The sequence below is a fragment of the Boleophthalmus pectinirostris genome, unplaced genomic scaffold (genome assembly GCF_026225935.1).
Source record: "Boleophthalmus pectinirostris isolate CB_2022bp ecotype Guang Dong unplaced genomic scaffold, ASM2622593v1 HiC_scaffold_16, whole genome shotgun sequence".
Classification (NCBI taxonomy): domain Eukaryota; kingdom Metazoa; phylum Chordata; class Actinopteri; order Gobiiformes; family Gobiidae; genus Boleophthalmus; species Boleophthalmus pectinirostris.
In genome coordinates, this window is record NW_026571095.1 from 4,591,823 (window position 1) to 4,613,859 (window position 22,037).

The 22,037-nt window shown below is 39.2% G+C and overlaps 1 protein-coding gene across 4 annotated transcripts in view; it reads left to right on the plus strand.

Annotated features, from left to right (window-relative positions):
- Positions 1-5,821, plus strand: part of gng12a (guanine nucleotide binding protein (G protein), gamma 12a) — an 88,151-nt gene extending 82,330 nt beyond the window's left edge. For all 4 annotated transcript variants that reach the window (XM_055151443.1, XM_020922184.2, XM_020922188.2 and 1 more), the window contains one exon: positions 1,017-5,821. In XM_055151443.1, the coding sequence (XP_055007418.1) occupies positions 1,017-1,142 (126 nt within the window). In that variant the 3' untranslated portion in view covers positions 1,143-5,821. The remainder of the gene's footprint in view (positions 1-1,016) is intronic.
- Positions 5,822-22,037: the final 16,216 nt, after the last annotated feature.

Consider the following 22,037-nt stretch of genomic DNA (forward strand, 5'->3'; position numbering starts at 1 on the left):
TTAAGAGAGCCATGTAGTCACATTTTGTGCAGTTATATTTTCATATTAGTGTTCAAATAAAGTTTTGTGTGACCATACCGACCGTAACAAAATATCAGCCAATAGCAGATGCACTAATAAGTCCAAATATCGTCCATATATCGGTCTATCTCTAATTCTTCTTAACAATATAGACCTTTTTTTTTTTTTTTTTTTTACAACAGCCGGTTAATGGTTTTCTGTGGCAAAATGTCTGTGAAAATGTCTCACCTACTCTCCTCCAGCATCACCAAACTCCAACAAGGTCCACAACTGTCAAGGGAAGAAAGACGAGAGCTTACAGGCGAATGACTACTGTTGAGCAAAACTAAAGTTATGGTAATGAATAAAACATAAGTAACTTGTTCACTCAGAGTGATTCTAGAATTAAAATAAAAAATCAGTTTCGTGATGTAGATATCAGCATAGACAGATAGATTTGTGCAGTTTGAATACTACAGATGTTCACAGATTACATGTCTAACATTCAAACTGCACAAATGTATCTATCTATACTAATAGACATCATGAAATCCATTTATTTTAATTCTCAAATTAGTCTGAGTGAACAAGTTCCTTCTGTTTTGTTCATGATCATAAAGTTAGTTTTGTTCAGTAGTTCACTAATGTGTGGTCGTTGTTCTCCTTTAAGTTTTCATCTTTCTTCTCTTGATAGTTGTGGATAAATTCTTCATGGGAGAATGTTTATCCTTTGTGGACCTTGTTGGTTGAAGATTTGGTGATGTGGCAGATTTATGAAGCTGGTGGAGAATATGCCAGACAATTTCCACAGACATTTTGCCATAGAAACCATTCACTGGAAGTTCCTCAACTTGCAGCGGGACACTTCCAGCTGTTGTGGAAAAGGTCTGTTGTGGCGATACATCAAATTGAGAGAACAAGCAAATTAAATTAAATGCACAGAATAGGCCAACCAGAACTAAGTGTCATTGTCTTTTTATAAAATTTTATATTTTGAATGTATTTTTATTTTGTAGGTGTCCAAAGCATCGGCAGACCTGATGCACTACTGCAATGAACACGCCCGGCATGACCCCCTCCTCATGGGGATCCCCGCCTCAGACAACCCCTTCAAGGACAAAAAGCCATGCACCATATTGTAACGCACGCCCCTTTAGCATTTTAAGTTTTATTTTTGCTTATTAATGATGTTGCCATTTTCTTTCGTCGGCAAGGTGAGGGGTGGGCTTGGATTTTGACCGTGCATTCCAGTGGTGTAGCTGTTCAATACTGAAGCAGGTACAGGGGAGTTTGCCATAGGGTGCATTTAAATGTATTTTTTGATGTGGCGAAAATGTCAGAAAATATGGACCAAACTTGAAATTTTTAAAGAAACTTCCAAACAAAAAAGCTAAAAAATTGTAGTGATTGGGTCCATAAATGATCTTAAATTAATCTATGACTTAAAGTTCTGTGTGCGTAAACGGATAACACCACAACTTTTAAAGGTGCATTGTGTAACTTTTCTGGTGGAGGGTCTGTCAAATTCTTTTTTCCATGGAGACGTTATTGCTTTGTCTAGAATGTTCCAGAACGTGGAGAGGCGACCACACTCACAGTCAAAATGCCTTTTTTTTTAGGTATTTTTGAGCTGTAATACCACCTGTAATTTAATAAATGTAAACAGCAATGGCATTTCCATAGAAACAAGAAGGTGATGGACCCCAAAGAAAAAGTTACATAGTGCACCTTTAATGCTGAAAAATGAATTTGATCAGTTTTAATTACATTTTTTATGTTAAGCTATGGACTTTTTGATGAATTTATATCATATAAACACACCCAATGAGCTCCACCCTTTGCCAATTAAAAAACATATATATTTACAACTTTGACCACTAAACTGTGTGTTAATAATAGGCCTAAAGATTTTTTTTTTTGTATTGTTTGGGGCTGTAATAGGAATTGCTGAGTTCGATTGTCAGCGATGACTGTTGGACTCCTGCTAATGCTCAGAGCTAGCGCATAGATACAGTGCAAATAAATGGACCAATGAGTCAATGTCAGCTTCAAGAACTTAGCGACGGCAATTTAGAGCAAAGTTAATTTTATAACCATGCTAAATTATAACATGAAGCTAGGTTTTAGTCTCTTGACCAAGTTCATTTTTTGCTACTGTTTTTCACTAAACTTGCCATTTATTCAACACAATCTCAATCTTCAGAAGTTTTTTAATTAAAACATTTTGCCAATAAGTTTTATATTTTTATGCTAAAGACAGAAGTGTTTTTAGATAAACCATGCTAGTAGGAAAACCAACTAGACCAATGAGCTAAGTCAACGTTAGCTTCAAGAATTAGCGACATCAATATAGAGCTGAGCTAATTTTATATCCATGATAAATTATAACATGAAGCTAGGTTTTTGTCTCTTGACCAGTTCATTTTTGCTACTGTTTTTGACTAAATTTGACCTTTATTCAACACAATCTCTATCCTCAATCTTCAGATAATTATTTTTATTAAATCGTTTTGCCAATATGTTTTATATTTCTATGATAAAGACAAAAAGTCCTATGGTAGCAGAAAAACCAAATTGACCAATGAGCTAAGTCAACGTTAGCTTCAAGAAATTAGCAACATCAATTCAGCACCATGCTAATTTTATAACCAAGTTAAATTATCACCTCAAACTAGTTTTTTTGTTGTTGCTGTAGGCCTATTTAAACATAAAACAGACCTATTAATGGTGAAATATTATAATTATCCGGTTGCATAGATTTTGTCTCGTGACCAGTTCATTTTTTGCAACTGTTTTTTGATAAATTTGCTCTTTTAGTCTCCACAATCGGAAATGGAATTAAAACTTTTTGCCAATAATTTTTATATTATTTTATGATAAAGACAAGTGTTTTTAAAAATAACATGTCATTTTAAACTCATGGTACTAGGGAAAACAGAATTCATGGTTTCATTTGTGAATTTTTTTCTAATTTCTTTGGACACAATTTGAGAAATACTAGTGTAGTGTTATTAAAAACAAAATACCCCAAAACATGAGCAGCAAGTACGACACTTTAGTTGATTTTTTTCATTGGAATATGAAATTGGAATGAATTCTGTTGTGTTTAAAAGTTTATCATGAGGCCACTGGTACGCTGGAACAGTTCTGAGGAATTAAGTTTAGTGGAATTCCTTTAACTGTCTATGAATCTCTATGAAGAATGTTCAAGGACTTTGGCTTGACTTTCTCTTTCCATGGAATCGTTTAGATGATGCACCACTTCCAGAAAGTTGCATACTGTATTTTTAACCACCATTTGATTTGTATTTACTTTTCTTTAAATGTTGCAGTATACAGAATATAACTTCATTATTCACAGATTCAGTGTTGCAATTCTGAATCTCACATTTTTACAGTACAATCAGTAACCTTTATATTGATTATTGAGTATTATCCACAGCCAATACTACAATCACGTGTTTCTTTTTATGAAAACACTGTGACAAATGGGACCAAACCGACCAACGAACTGCCTTTAAATCATCTCAGCTCTTTCCTCCATCTTTCTATGGTACAAACTGGAGTGTCTTAAACAAACGTGCACTTTCCCCTGGTCTTCAAAGGGTCCGTCTAACTCTTTTTTCTGATCTGTGTTATAATGGAGTTTCCTCGTCACAAATAGACCTGGAGTTGTGTTTTGTTGCATTCACACATGTTTAACACACAATTTCAATTCTGAGTTCATCTCTCAAACTGAAAACACTCTGTTCCACCTTGTGATGTCATGTGGTAATACAGGAAGTGCTCCACTGTGTTTTTAAACTCCACACACCTTCACTGGAATCATTTGGATTATTTCAACTGTGGAATTGACAGTCTCTCTGAACTAAAGGTAGTTGACCACACAAGGTGGAACAGAGCATTTTGAGCTTTGGAGATGTAGAAGGCTCTTGATTTACTGGTCAGTCTTCGTTCCTCCCCTCACTTCTGGTCATGAGTTTTGGGTAATGACTGAAAGGGCGAGATTGTGGATACAAGCGGCCAAAATGAGTTTCCTCCGCAGGGTGGCTGGGCGCTCCCTTAGAGATAGGGTGAGGAGCTCTGTTACACGGGAGGAGCTCGGAGTAGAGCCGCTGCTCCTCCACGTCGAGAGGAGCAGCTGAGGTGGCTCGGGCATCTGTTCCGGATGCCTCCTGGGCGTCTCCCTCGAGAGGTATTCCAGGCATGTCCCACAGGGAGGAGGCCTTGGGGAAGACCCGGACACACTGGAGGGACTATGTCTCTGGGCTGGCCTGGGAACACCTCAGGATCCCCTGGTGGAGCTGGAGGACATGTCTGGGGGGAAGAAAGTCTGGGAGTCCCTGCTTAGACTGCTGACCCGACCCCGGACAAGTGGAAGAAAATGGATGGATGGAGATGTAGACAGACTAATAATAAAGAGTTACTCAAAACACAACAAAACTCAAAACACAACTCCAGGTCTGTTTTTTGAGGACGTAACAGCATTATAACATGACTTAAATCTCATGAGAGTCAGTTTTGTGTAATATAGGCCTTCAAGTTTGGTCAGTGCTGGTTCAAACGCCTGCTATGATAAAACTATGCTAGTGTTGTTTCTGTTTCTTGTGAATAGTCATCTGCGTGTTATGGTGGGTGGGGTCTACCATTGACAGTAACGAGGGCTAGACTCAGATAGCAGGCTTATGTGGAACTGGGTGTTTGTATGTATTTCCATTACTATCAAACCATGTCAAACATATTGAAAATCAGATACTAATCAATCCTAAAACTAGTCTTGAAACTAGGTACTCATTTGAGCAGGTGTCAGTACTAAAAAAGTCACATTCACAGGACAAAAATGAACCACATACAAGACCACAAGGGAATAGAAAAGAAAATACTATGATTGAAAAATGTATTGTGTAACTTTTCACGTGGGTCCATCAAATGCTTTTCTTCATCGAGATGTTATTATTCTGTCTGGAATGTTTCACAGTAGAACAGCAGAGCAATGACATCTCCATAGAAACAAGCAGGTGACCGACCCAAAAAGTTACACATTGCACCTTTTAATGTTGAAAATCACTTACGATTGTCTAAAGAAAGAGTATTTTTTATTATCATTGTAGTATTGGAAACAGTATTGAGTATCGAGTCTACTCTTTAGTATCAAAATCGAGTATGAAATTTGTATTAAAGTACCAAAATGGATCAAAACTACTTAAATTTCCCACTTTTATTTACTGTCTTAATTTCTTGGGGTCTTCAGTGCTTACGAGTGCACTCTAAAGCAGGGGTCTCCAAACTTTTTCCTCGGTTGAGCTACCTTTACAAAATGAAAATTCCAGAGAGCTACTCATTTTACAGGTCCATGGCGAGACTTTTAGATAAAACATAAAACATAAACCATTGTTTATTTACGAATGATAGAGTTACAATAATAATAGGCATTTAATCCATCAAATTTGAGTTATTCAGGACAATACGTGTAATTCAGAAATCCCTGACAAGCTATTTGGAAGGAGGTGGAGAGCTCCTGGTAGATCCCGAGCTACAGGTTGGAGACTCCCGCTCGAAAGCCTTACTTGACTACCTTCTTGTACGTACTATGAAGTATTGGTCTTAACTACGGGAGAGTCTTTCTGATGTGTTCTATTTCCTCAGTTTTTTTTTGTATCATGGGATGTGATTTGTAACAATAGCACGATGCCATGTTTAGCCCTATGTTGATGGTACTTGACTCTTCTGGTACACTATAGTCCTGCAGATGTTTATATTATAGGATCACTGACAGTTTCATGTTTTTAATTGCAATAAATCAGAATATGCCTAAATATAAGTCAGGATTTGTGTGTGTTTTTATTTAATGGGAGGTTTGGGTATTTCATAATAAGAGTAGCCAAGAATTGTTCTCAAGTAAGATTAATGTTACTTCAAAATAATATTACTCAAGTAGAAGTGCAAAGTAGTGGTCCAAGAAAGTATGCAAGTCAGAATAAGAAGTATAAAGAAAATTGTTAATCAAGTAAGAGTAACTTAAGGAGCAACTGTCAGGAATAACATCTGATTTGTACTGTATTTTTTGGACTATAAGTCACACTTTTTTTCATGGTTTGGGTGTTTCCTGCAGCTTATATATAAATGCTCACACTGAAGTGGAGAGAGGTTCTAGTCTTGTGTGTGAGTATCTGCTGCTCCTGTTCCTCCTGTACCACTGTCACTTCACTCTACTGCACATGTCTCCTGCAGAAAGAGCCTCTGTCCTGCTGCAAGTCGTGAAATATTCAGCTGAAAACAGTAATCGAGCAGCAGTAAGAGAGTTTAGAGTGATAGAGAAACTTGTGAGGGACTGGTGGAAAGCGTGAAAGGAGAACACAGCTTCACGGAAACCAGCAGGATGCACCATGAAACTTTCCTGAAGTCACTGGATGGATGGACAAAGTCTGGACTTCAGTGACACCGAAACCATCCTGTTGGGATTTAGAAAGACCTGAATAATTCTAACTGGAACTGATGCTGAGTCTGACGACAGCAACACAGAAGAGGAAGCGGCGCTCTGTTTACCTCCGGAGGTCGAGGCCGAGTTGTTCAGAAGTGAAACCGAGGATGAAGAATTGAATGGATTTAGTGATTTGGAGTGAGATGGAGAGTTTGGTTAAACTTGTTCTGTTCTGTTTTTTATGTTATAGTTTATCTGAAGAACTGTTCATATGTGACGTTCTCTTCTATTATTATTACTAGAACTTGACTTTACACAGGAAATGTCAGTTCCTGGTCTCTGATTTTACAAAATAAATTTCCCCCAAAAAGTGCAACTTATAGTTTTTTTTTTTTCTTCATTATACATTTTTTGGCTGGTGTGACTTATACTCCGGAGTGACTTATAGTCTGGAAAATACAGTAATTTGATGATAGTGAAAATTTGAAGGGCAAAAAGCTAAATAATGCACAAAATCAGCTGTTTTCAAAGGACAGACATAAAAATGAGACTAATGTTTCACAATATTACAGTAAATCTATGTATCATGCCTGTGCTTTATTGGCTAGAAAAATACATTGAAACATGCATTCTTACTGTAGGTGAACTTGCCTCTCCGCAGATCTGACTTACAACTTGGCCTGAGAGAGATGAATAAATGTCAAACCAACACTATCAAGACTATATTTCCACTCCTGTCCTATACAGAGTTAGAACACTACAACATTTACATAGGCCAGTCAGAGCAGACAATTCTGAACACTTAACATTGAAAAACATGCGTCTTTACTCTGTAGAGCAGGCTTGCATCTCCACAAACCTGATTCTTATTTGACCTGGAGGAGAGCCTCTTCCTGGTTGTTTCTGTGGAAATACTGTTCCTTTAGTCATCATTTTCCACATTATATTCCAAAGTAAGAATACAGTCATGCAAGTGACGCGCCACCTTCAGAATTTTTTTGCCGTGAATTTACAAAAACATTACAGTGTATACATCCCAATTATTCACAATTTGTTGCAATTCAGAATATTTTTATAGTACAATCAGTAACCTTTTACACCGAGTCGCATTTAAATTACAGCATAAATGGGATTAAAAACAGCTTTATGTTTGTTTCACTTTTTGTTAAGTATTTCCTCCCACTGATCAGAGAAGAAGAAAAAAATCACACATGCGTCACTAAAAGAGCTGTGTTTTCTGTTTTTCTCATTGATTCTGTGCAGTTTGAAGCCTAAATTACACAATCAAATACCATCATTTTTGAAAGTATGGTACGTGTAGTCAGTTACTTCCAGTGTTGGGAAGGTTACTTTTAAAATGTATTCCCTTACAAACAGTAGCGTAGCGTAGTTGCGCAAGGCCCCGGTGCAAGTCTGGCGCTGGGTCCCTCCCTCCAGCTTACGCCATCTCGACCCATCCCTGTGCGACACATATATATTCACTTTCCATAGGATCTAACTCTACAGCTTAAGCCTTAATGTAGAGTTAGTTTCTCTATACAGGTTGAGGTTTATTAAAAAACAATAAGGCCATTGGTTGTAAACATTAAACAGCCTCTCGTCAAAAACACCCCTGAACAACATCACTGAAAGAAGCAACCGGGCAAGAAACAGCCACGCATCGTGCAGCACCAGGGCTGTAGGGGGCGTGGTACGCGAGGGTACACCGTCCAGTCCTGTCCTATAGAGACCTGAGACTTGAGGGACCGGGACTAAACCAGGACTAAAACAGGACCAGTGGAGGGTGGTGGTATAATTTTATGGGAGTGGCACCAAGGGCAAAATTATAAATATATATTATGAATAATATATGTATTACATATAGGCTATAGTATTATAACAAATACCAGAAACATTTTGGTTACTAGTGGCTGAACTATATGAGAGCACAATGAACAGCCAAGCGCAAACTTTACGCAACAACACAACGTAACACGCCGCTCACACCCAGACCAACAACGTCAGCAAAACTACAATAAGAGGCTACGATCACAACATGAACACAGATGTCGCTCCTACAGCACACGACAGAACAACCAGAGCAGCTCCATCACACCCACCAGCTCATTTACCCACTATTTAACTAGAACACTATTTAACTATGACACTATTTAACTATGACACTATTTAACTAGAACACTATTTAACTATGACACTATTTACCTGTGACGCTCCATGTTCAGATTTGCCGCAAACTAAAGAAAACCAGCCTCTTACCTTCTCCAGAGACTGAAGCAGAGTGTTTCCTCTGTCCACTGTCCCACTGGTTCTGTCTCCAAAAGTCTATTGTCCAATATGAAGAAATCAAATTGGTCCAAATCCTGGTCCAGTCAGGTCCCTGACGCGAGGTCCGGGAGTCGAGTGCACGAGCTGATTGTAAAATTAGTCTTAATCCCACTTCCCACTTAAATGTGAAAGTTCCACCAGTCCATATCAGCACCAGGACACCAGGTGGACTTCTGCCTCTGCGCTACGCCCAGGACAAACTTTTACACCCAGAAACGAGCGGGCAAAGGCGGATAGACTTTAACCTCTGCCTGACCCCGGCGGCGGCAGCGAGAGCTCCGGCCCGGTGGCGACTGCCCCAGTCCCGGCAGCGACAGTCCCGGGTCCCGGCGGCGGGTCTGTCAGGTCGGGTCTTTGGTTCTGTTCTCATCATTTCCTGTGTGGAGCTTTAAGCTAAAGTAGCAGCTGCCGCTAATCGTGAAACTGCTACGAGTTGACGCAGCAGGTTGACGTGACGTGACGTGAGTGACAGAACAGCTGTCCAATCAGACGATACTAAATACACAGAGACTGTGATGTCATTGGTCTGGGCGCTTAAGTTTGTGCCTTCAACCCGAAGTAAAATGCGCAAATCGGGGCCGCTGACACCGTCTGTACGGAGTTTAGGGACACGGGCCAGTCCTAGATCGTGATGGACCCTCAAAGTTCCGTGGGCCCCGGTGCATCACACCGCCTGCACCGCTGAATGCTACGCGTCTGTTTACAAATTACAGATTACATACCCCAAAATGTAGTTTGTAACGTAATCCATTAAATTACTTAAAGTGAGTAACGTAATCTGAATACTTTGGATTACTTGATTTGCTGTAGAGAAGCAAAGACTCGGATATCTTCACATAAGATGTTTTATCTGCTAAAAGAAAATGAAAAGCCCAGACTTTACTTAACGGTATTAAAAATATTATTGATAGAAGACGAGGAGACACGGTCCACGCTGCATGATTTAGTCCTGTTAAATCCTGGTTTAGACCTGGTTTTAGTCCTGGTTTAGTGTCCGGCAATGAGTGGAATTACCAAACAAAACAAAACAAAAAACCCGGAATAGCCCAAAATGTGAAAACAGGAAAGTACCTCCATGTAATCCTTTTCTTTCAACAAAGTAACTGTAATCAAATTACCACTCATTGAAACAGTAACTGTAACCAAATACAGTTACTCATAATTTGTACTCTGATTACGTAACTCTGGTACATGTAATCTGTTACTCCCCAACACTGGTTACTTCCCAATAATGTCTATATATGCACTCATTTATTTATACCACGAGTTTTCCCTCTGTCTCACCACAACTGTCTGCGTCCACTGTTCTAAAAATACACTCCTGTCTTCTGCTGTGGAGTGAGCAGTTCCGGGGGCTATTTCTGTCCCACAGGGCGCAGGACAGAGCTCGGCGAGGGGACCCAGTGACCTTGTTGGGACCAGCTGTTCTGTGAGAAAGCCAGGGGTTGACAATGAGAAGAAGCTTTGGGACAGAAAAGGTATTGTGTGTTTTTAAGTGTGCATGATGGGAGTTGAAGTTTCCCACATACAGACGGCACGCTGTTATTATCTATTGTTTGGGTCAAAACAAAAGTGGTTGGAGTGAGCTCTCGGCGGCGTTCTCACACTTTCGCGGAAATGAAGAAGAACTGGAGACAAAGGAGAGATGTTGTGTCTTGAATGTTTCGATCCTATGAGATTTGTTCGATGTGTTAATGCATGTCCAGAGGCTTCAACACTTACAATGAAGTATCAAGAGTCAAGATTTTCAACAATGATCATGAACAAAACACTCATAAACCCAAAAGGTACTGGGTATTATTAAGCATGCAGGTGACATTCCAGCTCCACTAAGTTTCTTCATATAAAACACAAAGTGAGCTTCGTTCTTGCTCGGGCTAATGCTCTTAAACCAGACGCTGCAGAGGCCTGAGCAGCTCCACCCTTCCTCCCCTCACATCAGCACATTCCTGCCCCAAAACACAGCTACAGTCAGGGACACAAGCAGCCAGAGCCCTGCACACAGACTGGAGCTCTTTCACACTGATGCTTTCAAGGAGCTGAATCTGATTTGTACTTTCTTCAAAACGTGAAAAACAGAACTAGTGCATTTGAAACAGTCTGCAGTGTCCTACAGTCTGCACTTATCTTCTGCATTCAGAACATCAGAATTATTCACCATGATGAGTTTATAAGAGATTTTCACAACAACAGAGGCCAGAGCTTTGTGCTGCCACTACAGTAAAGCAAACAAACTAGCATGCTAAGAGCAGTCTTCCTGATTCTTGGATGTTATAAATGCTTCATAATTAGATGCAGACAGCAGCACACTGGTATCTCATGTTAGATCTACTGGGCAAATATATATTCTGTTCTGTTTTCACTAAAACAGACTGAAGTACATCTGTCAGCATCACCATGTTTTGTTTTGGTTTGTTTGGGCGCTTCGCCTTTGGCTTCTGCACAAACCTTAGACAACCCCTTGCGATTCAAAATGAATTCTTGTGAATTTGTGACTCATAAATATCTCGAAAATCCATCTTGTTGTGCACAGTTACCCTGAGGCGAGCTTTTTGCAAAGCACTGCAGAAAAAAGACTGTAAAGAATGTATTTTTCCACTGAAGCTTTATAAATAGACCTCCTGAACCTAAAGGAGAACAAAAACACAAAGTGAGCTCCTGTGAGCTCCTGTGAGCCCCTGAGCCAACAGTGACCTTTCACACTCTTTCTATAGCATTCTCTGTATTGCAGGTTTCCTCTTCTCTCTATCTTAAGCTGATATTTACCGTACAGACGCTGCATTGACTCCTGAACACTGATAATCTAAAGCACACAGCAGCCCATAATACTCCACATGTACAGAGCTACAGTATAGGTCTTATGTAATGCTTTCACCATGGCCCTTTGTGTGACACCATCCCAGAGTCTGTTATCTGGGATTGAACAGCTGCAGATACGACAGCTCCTGACCTCTCACCCACACTCGCGCTTCTCAAGAGGAGGTGCACACACCACGTGAACTCTGTCAGGAGTCTACATGAGAGACAGTTGGGTCATGTGAGGTCTTGAATGATCTGGTTTGAATCTTGGACAATCACTGGGTTTAAATGACAACGTTCTATAGGCCAGTGAGAGTTGATACACATGGAGCTAAAGGGAACAACGTTACAATGCACATTCTTGTTGTAATACAGTGAAGGTCCAGTCACTAACAGAAACCATCAAGTGTTACATTTAGACATTTGGTGGCAAAGCACACAGTTATCAAACGGAAAAATATGACAACATTCTAGAAAACCACCTCTATATACTCGATAAATACTCTTAAAGAAATATCTGTGCATGAAGAGGCAGACGGAACAGTGTGATTGGTCTAACAGGTATCCACTCTTCTGCAGCTGGGTGTTTGAATCAGAAACCCCCCAGTCTTGTGTGATGTCACGTAGTACTTGAAATTGCGGCAGGAACTGGAGGCAGCACAGACTCGGACATCATTCAACACGCTCCTCCTTACATCATTCTAAAAACCTGCTAAAAACACTTCTTTTATTTTTCCAGAGACGGCGTTATATATATTTGTTTTATTGTTTGACTTTGTGGTGTTTTGTTGTTGTAAAGCACTTTGGTGAAACTTGTCACAGTTGTTTTAAAATGACTTGATGTTTTGGATCAGAAATTTGCTCAGAACACATCGGTTTATTTAGAATCACCTTTAATGTTTAACCTGGTTTAAATCATGCCTTTATTTTCTCCTATTACCTTGTTTTGAAATATGTACTTTTTAAAATTGTATTCTTTGTACAGCATCTTTGAGTGATTAGAAAAGCACTATATACATTTTTAAAAATTATTATTATTAAATTGATCAGTATCTATTTAGATTCACTTTAAATCTGCAGTAAGTCTGAAGATCATGTGCGTCCAATCTCTACTGAACAAAAGGTAAAAGGAGCTGTTCACTTAAAAACTACTTCTTCATGACATCACAAAGTGGAATAGGGCATTTTGATGTTTGGAGATGTAAACAGGATTACTCAAACATGTGTGGATGAAACAAAACACAACTCCAAGTTTGTTTTTGAGGAGGCAACAACATTCTAACATGACATAATCTCACAAGAGTCCATTTTATGTAATCTAGGACTTTTAAATGTGCGTTAAGTGTGAAGTTCATGTGCCTCCTTCAGTGTGATCTCTTGTGTTTTAGAGGAAAACAGAAGCACGAGTCTGCGCAGTCACGCCCCGTCACATGACCTGACCTCTCACACAGAGAAGAGGCTTTCTGTGAGCTTACATCACACACCACACACACACTCACACACACACACACACACAGCTACAGTTACACAGATGGAAAAATCACCAGATCACGAGAATGATCAGATGACTTCAGAAGAATTAGATCTGATTGTTGGCCTGTGTGTTGAAGCACAAAAGAAATCGGATCATCAAAAACACCACATGTCACTTCAGAATTTTAGAGAAACTGTTGTGTATTTAGAAACAAAGTATGGAGAATTTGAACTTAACTCTGTCAATCTTACATTTTCTCTTTGATTTTGTCTAGTTTCTCTTTTATTTTAATCAAAACCAAATCCTATGATCAGATTTATGGAGTTATAAAACCATTAAAACCATTTGCTTATCTCCATGAGGATGTTATTGCTTTACCTGCAATGTTCCAAAGTGTGGCATTAAACTTACCAATTGAAAAAGACACGCAGGAGACACAACTAGGTCAATTTACAGGTCAGATCTGTGAAAAGGCGACCCCGTTCACAGTAAGAATACATGTTTAAGGCATTTTTCTTTTAAGGCAAAATAAAAACACACATACAGTAATTGAATAAATGCATCTTCTAAAAGTTTAATAATGTCATATTGCGGAACATTACAGGTAAAACAGTGACGTCTCCATGGTGGTGTGTCCCTGACCTGAAAAGTGACACAGTGCACCTTTAAATTGTGCAGTTTGTGTGTCCTAAAAGTCATTTAAAGGTCTAAAAATAACACATTCTAGGTTCTTAAGGTTCTGATTGTAACTGCAGACACTTTTGTACTCACACTTACAATAGTTTGATAAAAACAGAAATCAGATAATGATCAGGAAAGGTGTGCAAAAATATTGAAATATCGATATCTCGTGTAATTTAATGTGATGATACAGTATCGATATTGTGGGCTGCTGTATTAATACATCGCCAAGAGTATTTTTTGGTATATTTTACTAAATTATTTTGTTACAACAGAACTGTTTAGTGGAAGAAAACTTTTTTATGCGACACATTTGACATTTTCACTGTTTTGAGGATTAAAATGTGTGTGTTTCATATGAACTTTGCACAAGAACAAAGACTTCTAGCATCACATTTTTTATTGAACCGTATTGAATCCATTTGAAATATATTGTATCGAAGGAAAATCACACTGTATCAAAATATGTATCGTACCGTGGCCTATGTATCGAGGTATGTATCGTACTGTGGTGTATGTATCGAGGTATGTATCGTATCGTGGCCTGTGTATCGAGGTATGTATCGTATCGTGGCTCGTGTATCGAGGTATGTATCGTATCGTGGCCTATGTATCGAGGTATGTATCGTATCGTGGCCTGTGTATTGAGGTATGTATCGTATCGTGGCCTGTGTATCGTATACGTGGCCTGTGTATCGAGGTATGTATCGTATCGTGGCCTGTGTATCGAGGTATGTATCGTATCGTGGCCTGTGTATCGAGGTATGTATCGTATCGTGGCCTGTGTATCGAGGTATGTATCGTATCGTGGCCTGTGTATCGAGGTATGTATCGTATCGTGGTCTATGTATCGAGGTATGTATGTGTATCGAGGTATGTATCGTATCGTGCCCTGTATCGTATGTATGTATCGTATCGTGGCCCCTGTATCGAGGTATGTATCGTATCGTGGCCTATGTATCGAGGTATGTATCGTATCGTGGCCTATGTATCGAGGTATGTATCGTATCGTGGCCTGTGTATCGATGTATGTATGTATATCGTATCGTGGCCTGTGTATCGAGGTATGTATCGTATCGTGGCCTGTGTATCGAGGTATGTATCGTATCGTGGCCTGTGTATCGAGGTATGTATCGTATCGTGGCCTGTGTATCGAGGTATGTATCATATCGTGGCTCGTGTATCGAGGTATGTATCGTACTGTGGTGTATGTATCGAGTATGTATCGTATCGTGGCCCCTGTATCGAGGTATGTATCGTATCGTGGCCTGTGTATCGAGGTATGTATCGTATCGTGGCCTGTGTATCGAGGTATGTATCGTATCGTGGCCTGTGTATCGAGGTATGTATCATATCGTGGCTCGTGTATCGAGGTATGTATCGTATCGTGGCCTGTGTATCGAGGTATGTATCGTACTGTGTGTATGTGTATCGAGGTATGTATCGTATCGTGGCCTGTGTATCGAGGTATGTATCATATCGTGGCCCCTGTATCGAGGTATGTATCGTATCGTGGCCTGTGTATCGAGGTATGTATCGTGTATCTTTAACACTGTGAGAGTTGTGAGTTGTGTGGTCCTCTGCTGTCTTTTAATATTTTGTTTTGTTTTATTGATTTGATTTATTTATTCTTATAGGTCTATTTCACTCTTTTATTTGTTTCTGTTGTTTTTATTATGTTTTCATTGCATGAAATTCTAGATTTTTCTTTATTTTATGCGCAGCATTTTGGAAACAGATTTTGTTTATAAAATGTGCTATAGAAATCAAATTTATTGGACAGGATAAAAGTCAGATCTGTTTCTTATGTTATCTGTTAATTGTCAGAGTATAGATGAAACTACAGACTATCAAAAGTGACGTAGTGTGTCTTTAATCATATTACTGAATGGTGCAAAAACAAACCATCTCAAAACATGAACATATCGTGAAAAGGTTTAAGCGTTTCATGTTTCACTCTACTGTATGTGCCAGGAGTCTAAATCATAAATGGGTTTGACTTTCTGAAATAAGAGACAGAAAATATTAAACTATTGCACAGTATTTGAGAGGTATAAATATGCACCATTCTGTTATATGATTGAAGTTGGATGGAACAGAACTTCCTACAACTCAACAGCTCCAAATCTGAAATCATTTTAATCAATCCCTCGAGTCCACCTCCCATATCAGCAGCAGTCTCAACCTCTCCCTCCCAACATCACCACAAACCTCAACTTCCACCTTCACATCAAAAAAGTCTCCCAGTCCTGTTTTCTCCACCTTCACACAATCAGCTAAATCAAAACTATCATCTCCTGCCTTGATCTTGAAAAAGTCATCCACGCAATCATCTTCTCCCGTCTAGATGACTGCAGCTCTCTCCTACTTTGGCCTCGACTCCAAATCCACCCCCCCGCCTCCAACTGGTTCAGAAGCAGCAGCTCGGCTCCTCACTGGTTTAACATCAACACATGATCCCGTTTTATTTCCCTTCACTGGCTCCTGTTTGTTTTAGAATCGATTTGAAGATTTTACTCATCACTTTTAAAGCTCGTTTAGGTCTTACACCAAGTTACATTTCAGAACTTTTAACCCTGAACGAGCCTCTCGCAGCCACAGATCCTCAGGCAGGTCCCTGTGGCTGTTCCTCTTCAGTCTTAGGCTGCGTTCAGACTGCAGCCTGAAGTGACCCAAATCAGATTTTTTGGCTTCTATGTTCCTGTATCTGATCTTTTAATGACAGTCTGAACCACACAGATCCGATTTTTTCAAATGTGACCCAGGACACTTGGATATGTGCTCCTGAAACTGATACATATCTGATCTTTTGACATGTGACTTCAGTCTGAACGGCCAAAGTGCATTCATCCACCTACACGTTATCAACAAGACACAAACGTCACTATTCTGCGCTGAAGTAGGTGAAAATTGTTAATGAACTCCATGTGACTGAAGTGAAGCACATCACCACTCACCACTCTTGGCTCCGTCTCCACATCCACACGTTCCTTTCAACGGACGTCACTGCCGCTGTCCCACAAAACACCACAACTAAAAACCTCGTCCTTCTCCTTCTCAATCTCCTCCTTAAAACAAGTAAGTTGTTCATGTTGTGGCTCCGGTACGAGAGGAACTTTAAAATCTCCAGGTGCTCGATGCTGCGTCCATGTTTGGACAACTTCTGTAAACACAGAGACGCTCACTGAGGTTGACGTCGTCGTGTCTCCAGTGCACATTAGGGATACTATCGGGCCGTTTAATGTTCACACTGGAGTCACATACAAGTCACATTTAATTGGAAATGTGAATGACCTCGCAAAAACATCGGATTTCACAAAAAAATCAGAATTGAGCGTTAAGCCCTGCAGTCTGAACGGAGCCTTAGATCCTCAGGCAGGTCCTTGTGACTGTGTCAAACTCCAGACTCCAGACAAAGGTGATGGAGTCTTTTCAGTCCAGGCGTCTCGGCTTTGGAGCGACCTGCCTGAGGAGCTCAGGGATCACACCATCACTATCATCTTTTAAATTCCTTCTTAAAACAAATTTTTATAGGTTGGCCTTTCTTCAACTGGCTTTTATTTGATTTTATTTCTTTATTCATTATAGTTAATTGGGTTGTTTACATCATTGTGTTTCTGTGTTTTCTGTGTGCTATTTTTATGCTTTTTCTATTGTGGCTTGTACAGCACTTTGTAAACCTCTTAAAAGTGTTTTATAAATAAAGATTTATTATTATTGTTATTATAACTATTATTAAAGGTACACTGTGTAAGTTTCTGTTGAAGGGTGTGCTCCTGCATGTCTCCCTTGTGACTCACGAGTCCTATGACCTTAAATCACCTTTTGGCTCCAGTGCAGCAGCTCTGCTTTGACACACTTACACTTACAGGTTATTCAACAACTGTGACACCGGAAGTGTGCCATTGTACCTGTGCCACCAGACCTGTGCCCCCAGACCTGTGCCATTGTACCTGTGCCACCAGACCTGTGACATTGGATTGTGCCAGGTCCTGGTCTTACCCACACTTTGGAACTGTTACATTCAGAATCCTTTTTTCTTTTTTTTCTGATTGGTGATTTCTGTTTATAGATGGTTCATTTATTTAAAGATGCACTGTGTGACTTTGTCTCCTTGGAGATGTCTTCGCTTTGTCTGAAATACTCATTTAAAAGGTTTATTCTGCGGGTTGTTTTCAGATTTAGAGTGTGATGATGTCATACTCTCAGTTGGAGGCAAGAGCCACATTTCCCTGTTGATCACTTTGTACTTTGTCATGAAATATACAAAAAGTCAATCTACAAACGTTTAACATGATGATGTGTTTTAGTGCCTAAACCCCATAACTCGCCGTACAAAAAAAAATCTCTGGATTTCATGGACATTCATCTGTATTCAGTAAATCTGTCCTGTAGAATACTGTGATGTCATGTGAAACCTGACAATATCTACACGACATCTTTCAGTGTTTGCATTCTTACAAGTGAAGAAGTCGACTCTCCGCAGATCTGGCTTGAAACCTGACCTGCCACTTTCCTTTCTCCAAGTTTATCTGTCTGTGGAACATTATTTGAGTTTATAAAGTGATTTTTTATGCTGCTGTTAATGTCTTATCCATTCACTCCCAACACATGCAATATTTCATTTGAGTCGCTGTGATTATTGTTGGTGGTGACATCATTTCTATCAGATATGGACCTATTCCTGTATATGGCTGATATTCCCGACCCCTGCACACACACACACACACACACACACACACACACACACACACACACACACACACACACACACACACACACTCTCTCTCTCTCACTATTTGCACCATGACACACAACTGTTATTAGTATAATGATTCATATCTGTGTGGAAGAGGACACTGGGCAACTCAATGTATCTCAAAGTTCATGCCAACTTAAAACTTTAAATATAAAACAAACAAAACAACACAAATTTAAAGATGTGTTGTGTAACTTTTCTGGTGGAGTGTCCGTCAAACACTTTTCTCCATGGAATTGTCTGAAATTAAAAGTTTCTATCTTCATGGAGACCAAACCAGACCAAGTTACAGGTCAGATCTGTGGAGAATGTCTGTTTTTCTAGGTATTTTTGAGCTCTAAAACCATCTGTAATTCAATAAATGTAAAGTAGAGCTGTTTAATGTCACACTGTGGAACATTTTAAGCAGAGCAATGACGTATCCGTAGAAACAAGCAGGTGACGGACATCCAACCAAAAAGTTACATAGTGCACCTTTAAGATTTTGCAAAAAAATTTCAACTTTTCCACAGTTTTTGCATTTAAAATTTCACTGTAAACTGTTACGTGTTACCTAGCAACCATATTGTACACAGAAGTGATTGTCTGATGAATAAAAATGTAAGAAAGCACCTTTATTTTGTTGAAAGAAATTGTTTTTTTGTGTGTAAATTGTGTGTAAAAACTTTTGTAGAATATGTCATCACTATGTTTGAAAACTCTCAACTTTCTGTAATTTTCTCTCAATTTTTCTTTTCAAATTGCTTCTTGACTTGTGTGAAACTCTGATTTACGTTTGCCATGCTGTTACGCCATCACATGAAGTCACAATTAGAGAAAAAAATAAAAATAAAACTCCGCCTGTACGCGCTTTGAAGTCGTAAACAAACCTTGAAGCATTTACAAAAGTACATCACGTTAAGAAATCCTTTTAATGACTACGAGTATTCCTTCCACATTACGCAGTCTGACTCTCCCCTGGATCGCCGCTCGTGACGATGACTCTGCACAACGCGAAGGGAAAGCCGCTCTGACGTCAGCCCCGATGTCCTCCGCTGAAATGTGACACCCGGTAGCACCCAAGACCTGTGCCGGCTCTGTGTTCTGCTCCATTCACACCACTTTTCTATGTCACCGATCCTATTTATAGTTACAAAAGACGACGAGAGAGGGAGAGCAGAAAGACAACAACAATTAAAGCTTTTGTCGTGGTTTATTTGTTGCTTATGTAAAGGAAATTTGAGTAACCTACTTATTAAAGCTTTTTTTATATTCGGCTTTTTTTAGTTTTACGAATATGATCCATTAAAGCTGAGTCATTATGCAACATTGACTTTTCAGAGCTTTATGTAACTTTGCAGTTGAGGGTCTGTCACATGTTTGTTTCTATGGATACGTCATTGCTCTGTCTGGAATGTTCCACAGTGTGACATTAAATACTTTACATTTATTCAATTACAGGTGGTTTAAAAGCTCAAAAATACCTGGAAAAACAACATTGTGACTGTGAGCGGCGTCGCCTCTCCACAGATCCGACCCGTAACTTGGTCTAGTTTGGTCTCCATGAAGATTGAAAGGTTTAATGCCATACTGTGGAACATTCAAGACAAAGCAATAACATCTCCACGGAGAAAAGCGTTTGACGGACGCTCAAGAAAAGTTACACAGTGCAGCTTTAACCACGTTATAGTTGTTCCTCCTTCTCGTTTACTCTCTCGGAGTTGTATTTGGAGTGATTCGTGCATGTTTGAGTGCTCTTAAGCAAAGAGACTTGTAATTCGATATATTGTGATGGTTCACGATATTATTGTGAGAACTCTGACAATACAATATCACGATTTTTCAATTATTGTTACATCCCTACTGTTGATTTCTGTATCTTTGCAAAAATAAAAAAAAAACAGGCACAGAGGGTTTGTTCTACTGTACACTTCATGACGTCACAGCAGGATTCAGAGCTTCAGGGTGACAGACAAACAAAACTTGTCAGAGTGTGTAAGTGTTTAGTAAAGAGTTTGTGGGGGTGAGGGTCTGTGAGTCTGACCAAAGCCAAAGTATTGTCCATTGTCCATAACATTGTCCTTAACTGATAGTTTTACCCTGGGAATCATGTGGAGATTCTGCAGCTTGGATGATAAACCAAAGTAACAAGCAGAACATTTTGAGAACTGTAGTAAGTATGAAGTTGACTCTAGTGTGCTGCAGAGTTTGGTGATACTTTTATCACAAATGAAGAAAATGCAGTTGGAGAAAGAAAACCCAAAACACGCTACACAGGTCTCCAGGAAAAACAGTTGATAGTCAAGGTCAGTTAAATTAAATCAATCAATGATCCTGCCCAGGGACGACAGCTGGAAATTATCACTGATGCTACAACCTGGTACAAACATCTCTCCTGTTAAGGTTCAAAATTGTGCACTGTCCCTGTCTCATTAAATAAAAAGAAAAAAGGAAACAAAAAACTAAAGAAAAACGAAAAGAAGTAGAGAGCAGTGGACGTGAAAACATGGACTGATCAAGAAAACGGAATCTGAAAATTAAGTAAAGATGACATTTAAATGAAGAGTTATGGTGCAGCAACAGTTAAAAAAAGACAGAGGGAACTACATAGACCATGATCCTTTGCTCCATTTCAGTGCAGACGACAAGAAGAAACAACAGTTCTAACACTTTTAAGTCTTTGGATTAAGTCTTGTCAAGGCATTTTAAGAGGAAAAAGGAGCATATTCACAGTTTTGTTAGTCTTCACAAAATATCACAATAAATATCATCCCGTGAGATGTATATTGTGAAAATATCGTACCGAGAGATTTGGATATTGTCACATTCCTACTCATGAGCCTCCCCACCATATCATGAGCTTTCCAACGATATCACAATAAATTTCATACCGTGAGATTCATACTGTGACAATATCGTATCGTGAGACTTGGACATCGTTACACCTCTACTAGCCTCTGTTCATTAGTATTGTTAAAAACTGATGCTATTGTACATAAACTACTATCCTATTAACTAATTTCTAAATGTTTATCTTAAATTAATAACTACTTTTTTTTAAAAAAATTAACGCTGAATAACAAATAACTAGTAGATCGTTTAGTTTAAGGTCATTTTGCAGTGACCAGATTTTCAAAATAAAACTGAGACATCCCTGGTTTGTGGAGGTTGGTAAGAATAAAACTGTGAAACTAGTGTGTAATTAAGAAAAATGATTCTGCTTTTGGCCCTAACGTGAGTCAGTATTGTATTGGTTATTAGTCAGTGTTGTATTTTCTTTGTATTTTGGTCATTTTTAAGCAGCTTTTCTGTATTGTACCTAAACAAATGTTTGTCTCTCTTTACTGTTGGCAGGATCAGTTTGGTCAAAATAAAAACACCTGGGAAATTTCTTGTATAAAACTGGGACAAATCATTGGTTTTGGATAAATCTGCTGGGACAGGGGACAAAAGGACTCAAAACTGGGACTGTCCCAGGTAAATAGGGACGTCTGGTCACTCTCGTGTTACCAAACTTTCAAAACTGTCCAGCCTATATCATCAATATCATATTTATTTGGGCTACATTCTGTCTATAGCCTCTGTGGTTATCAGGGATG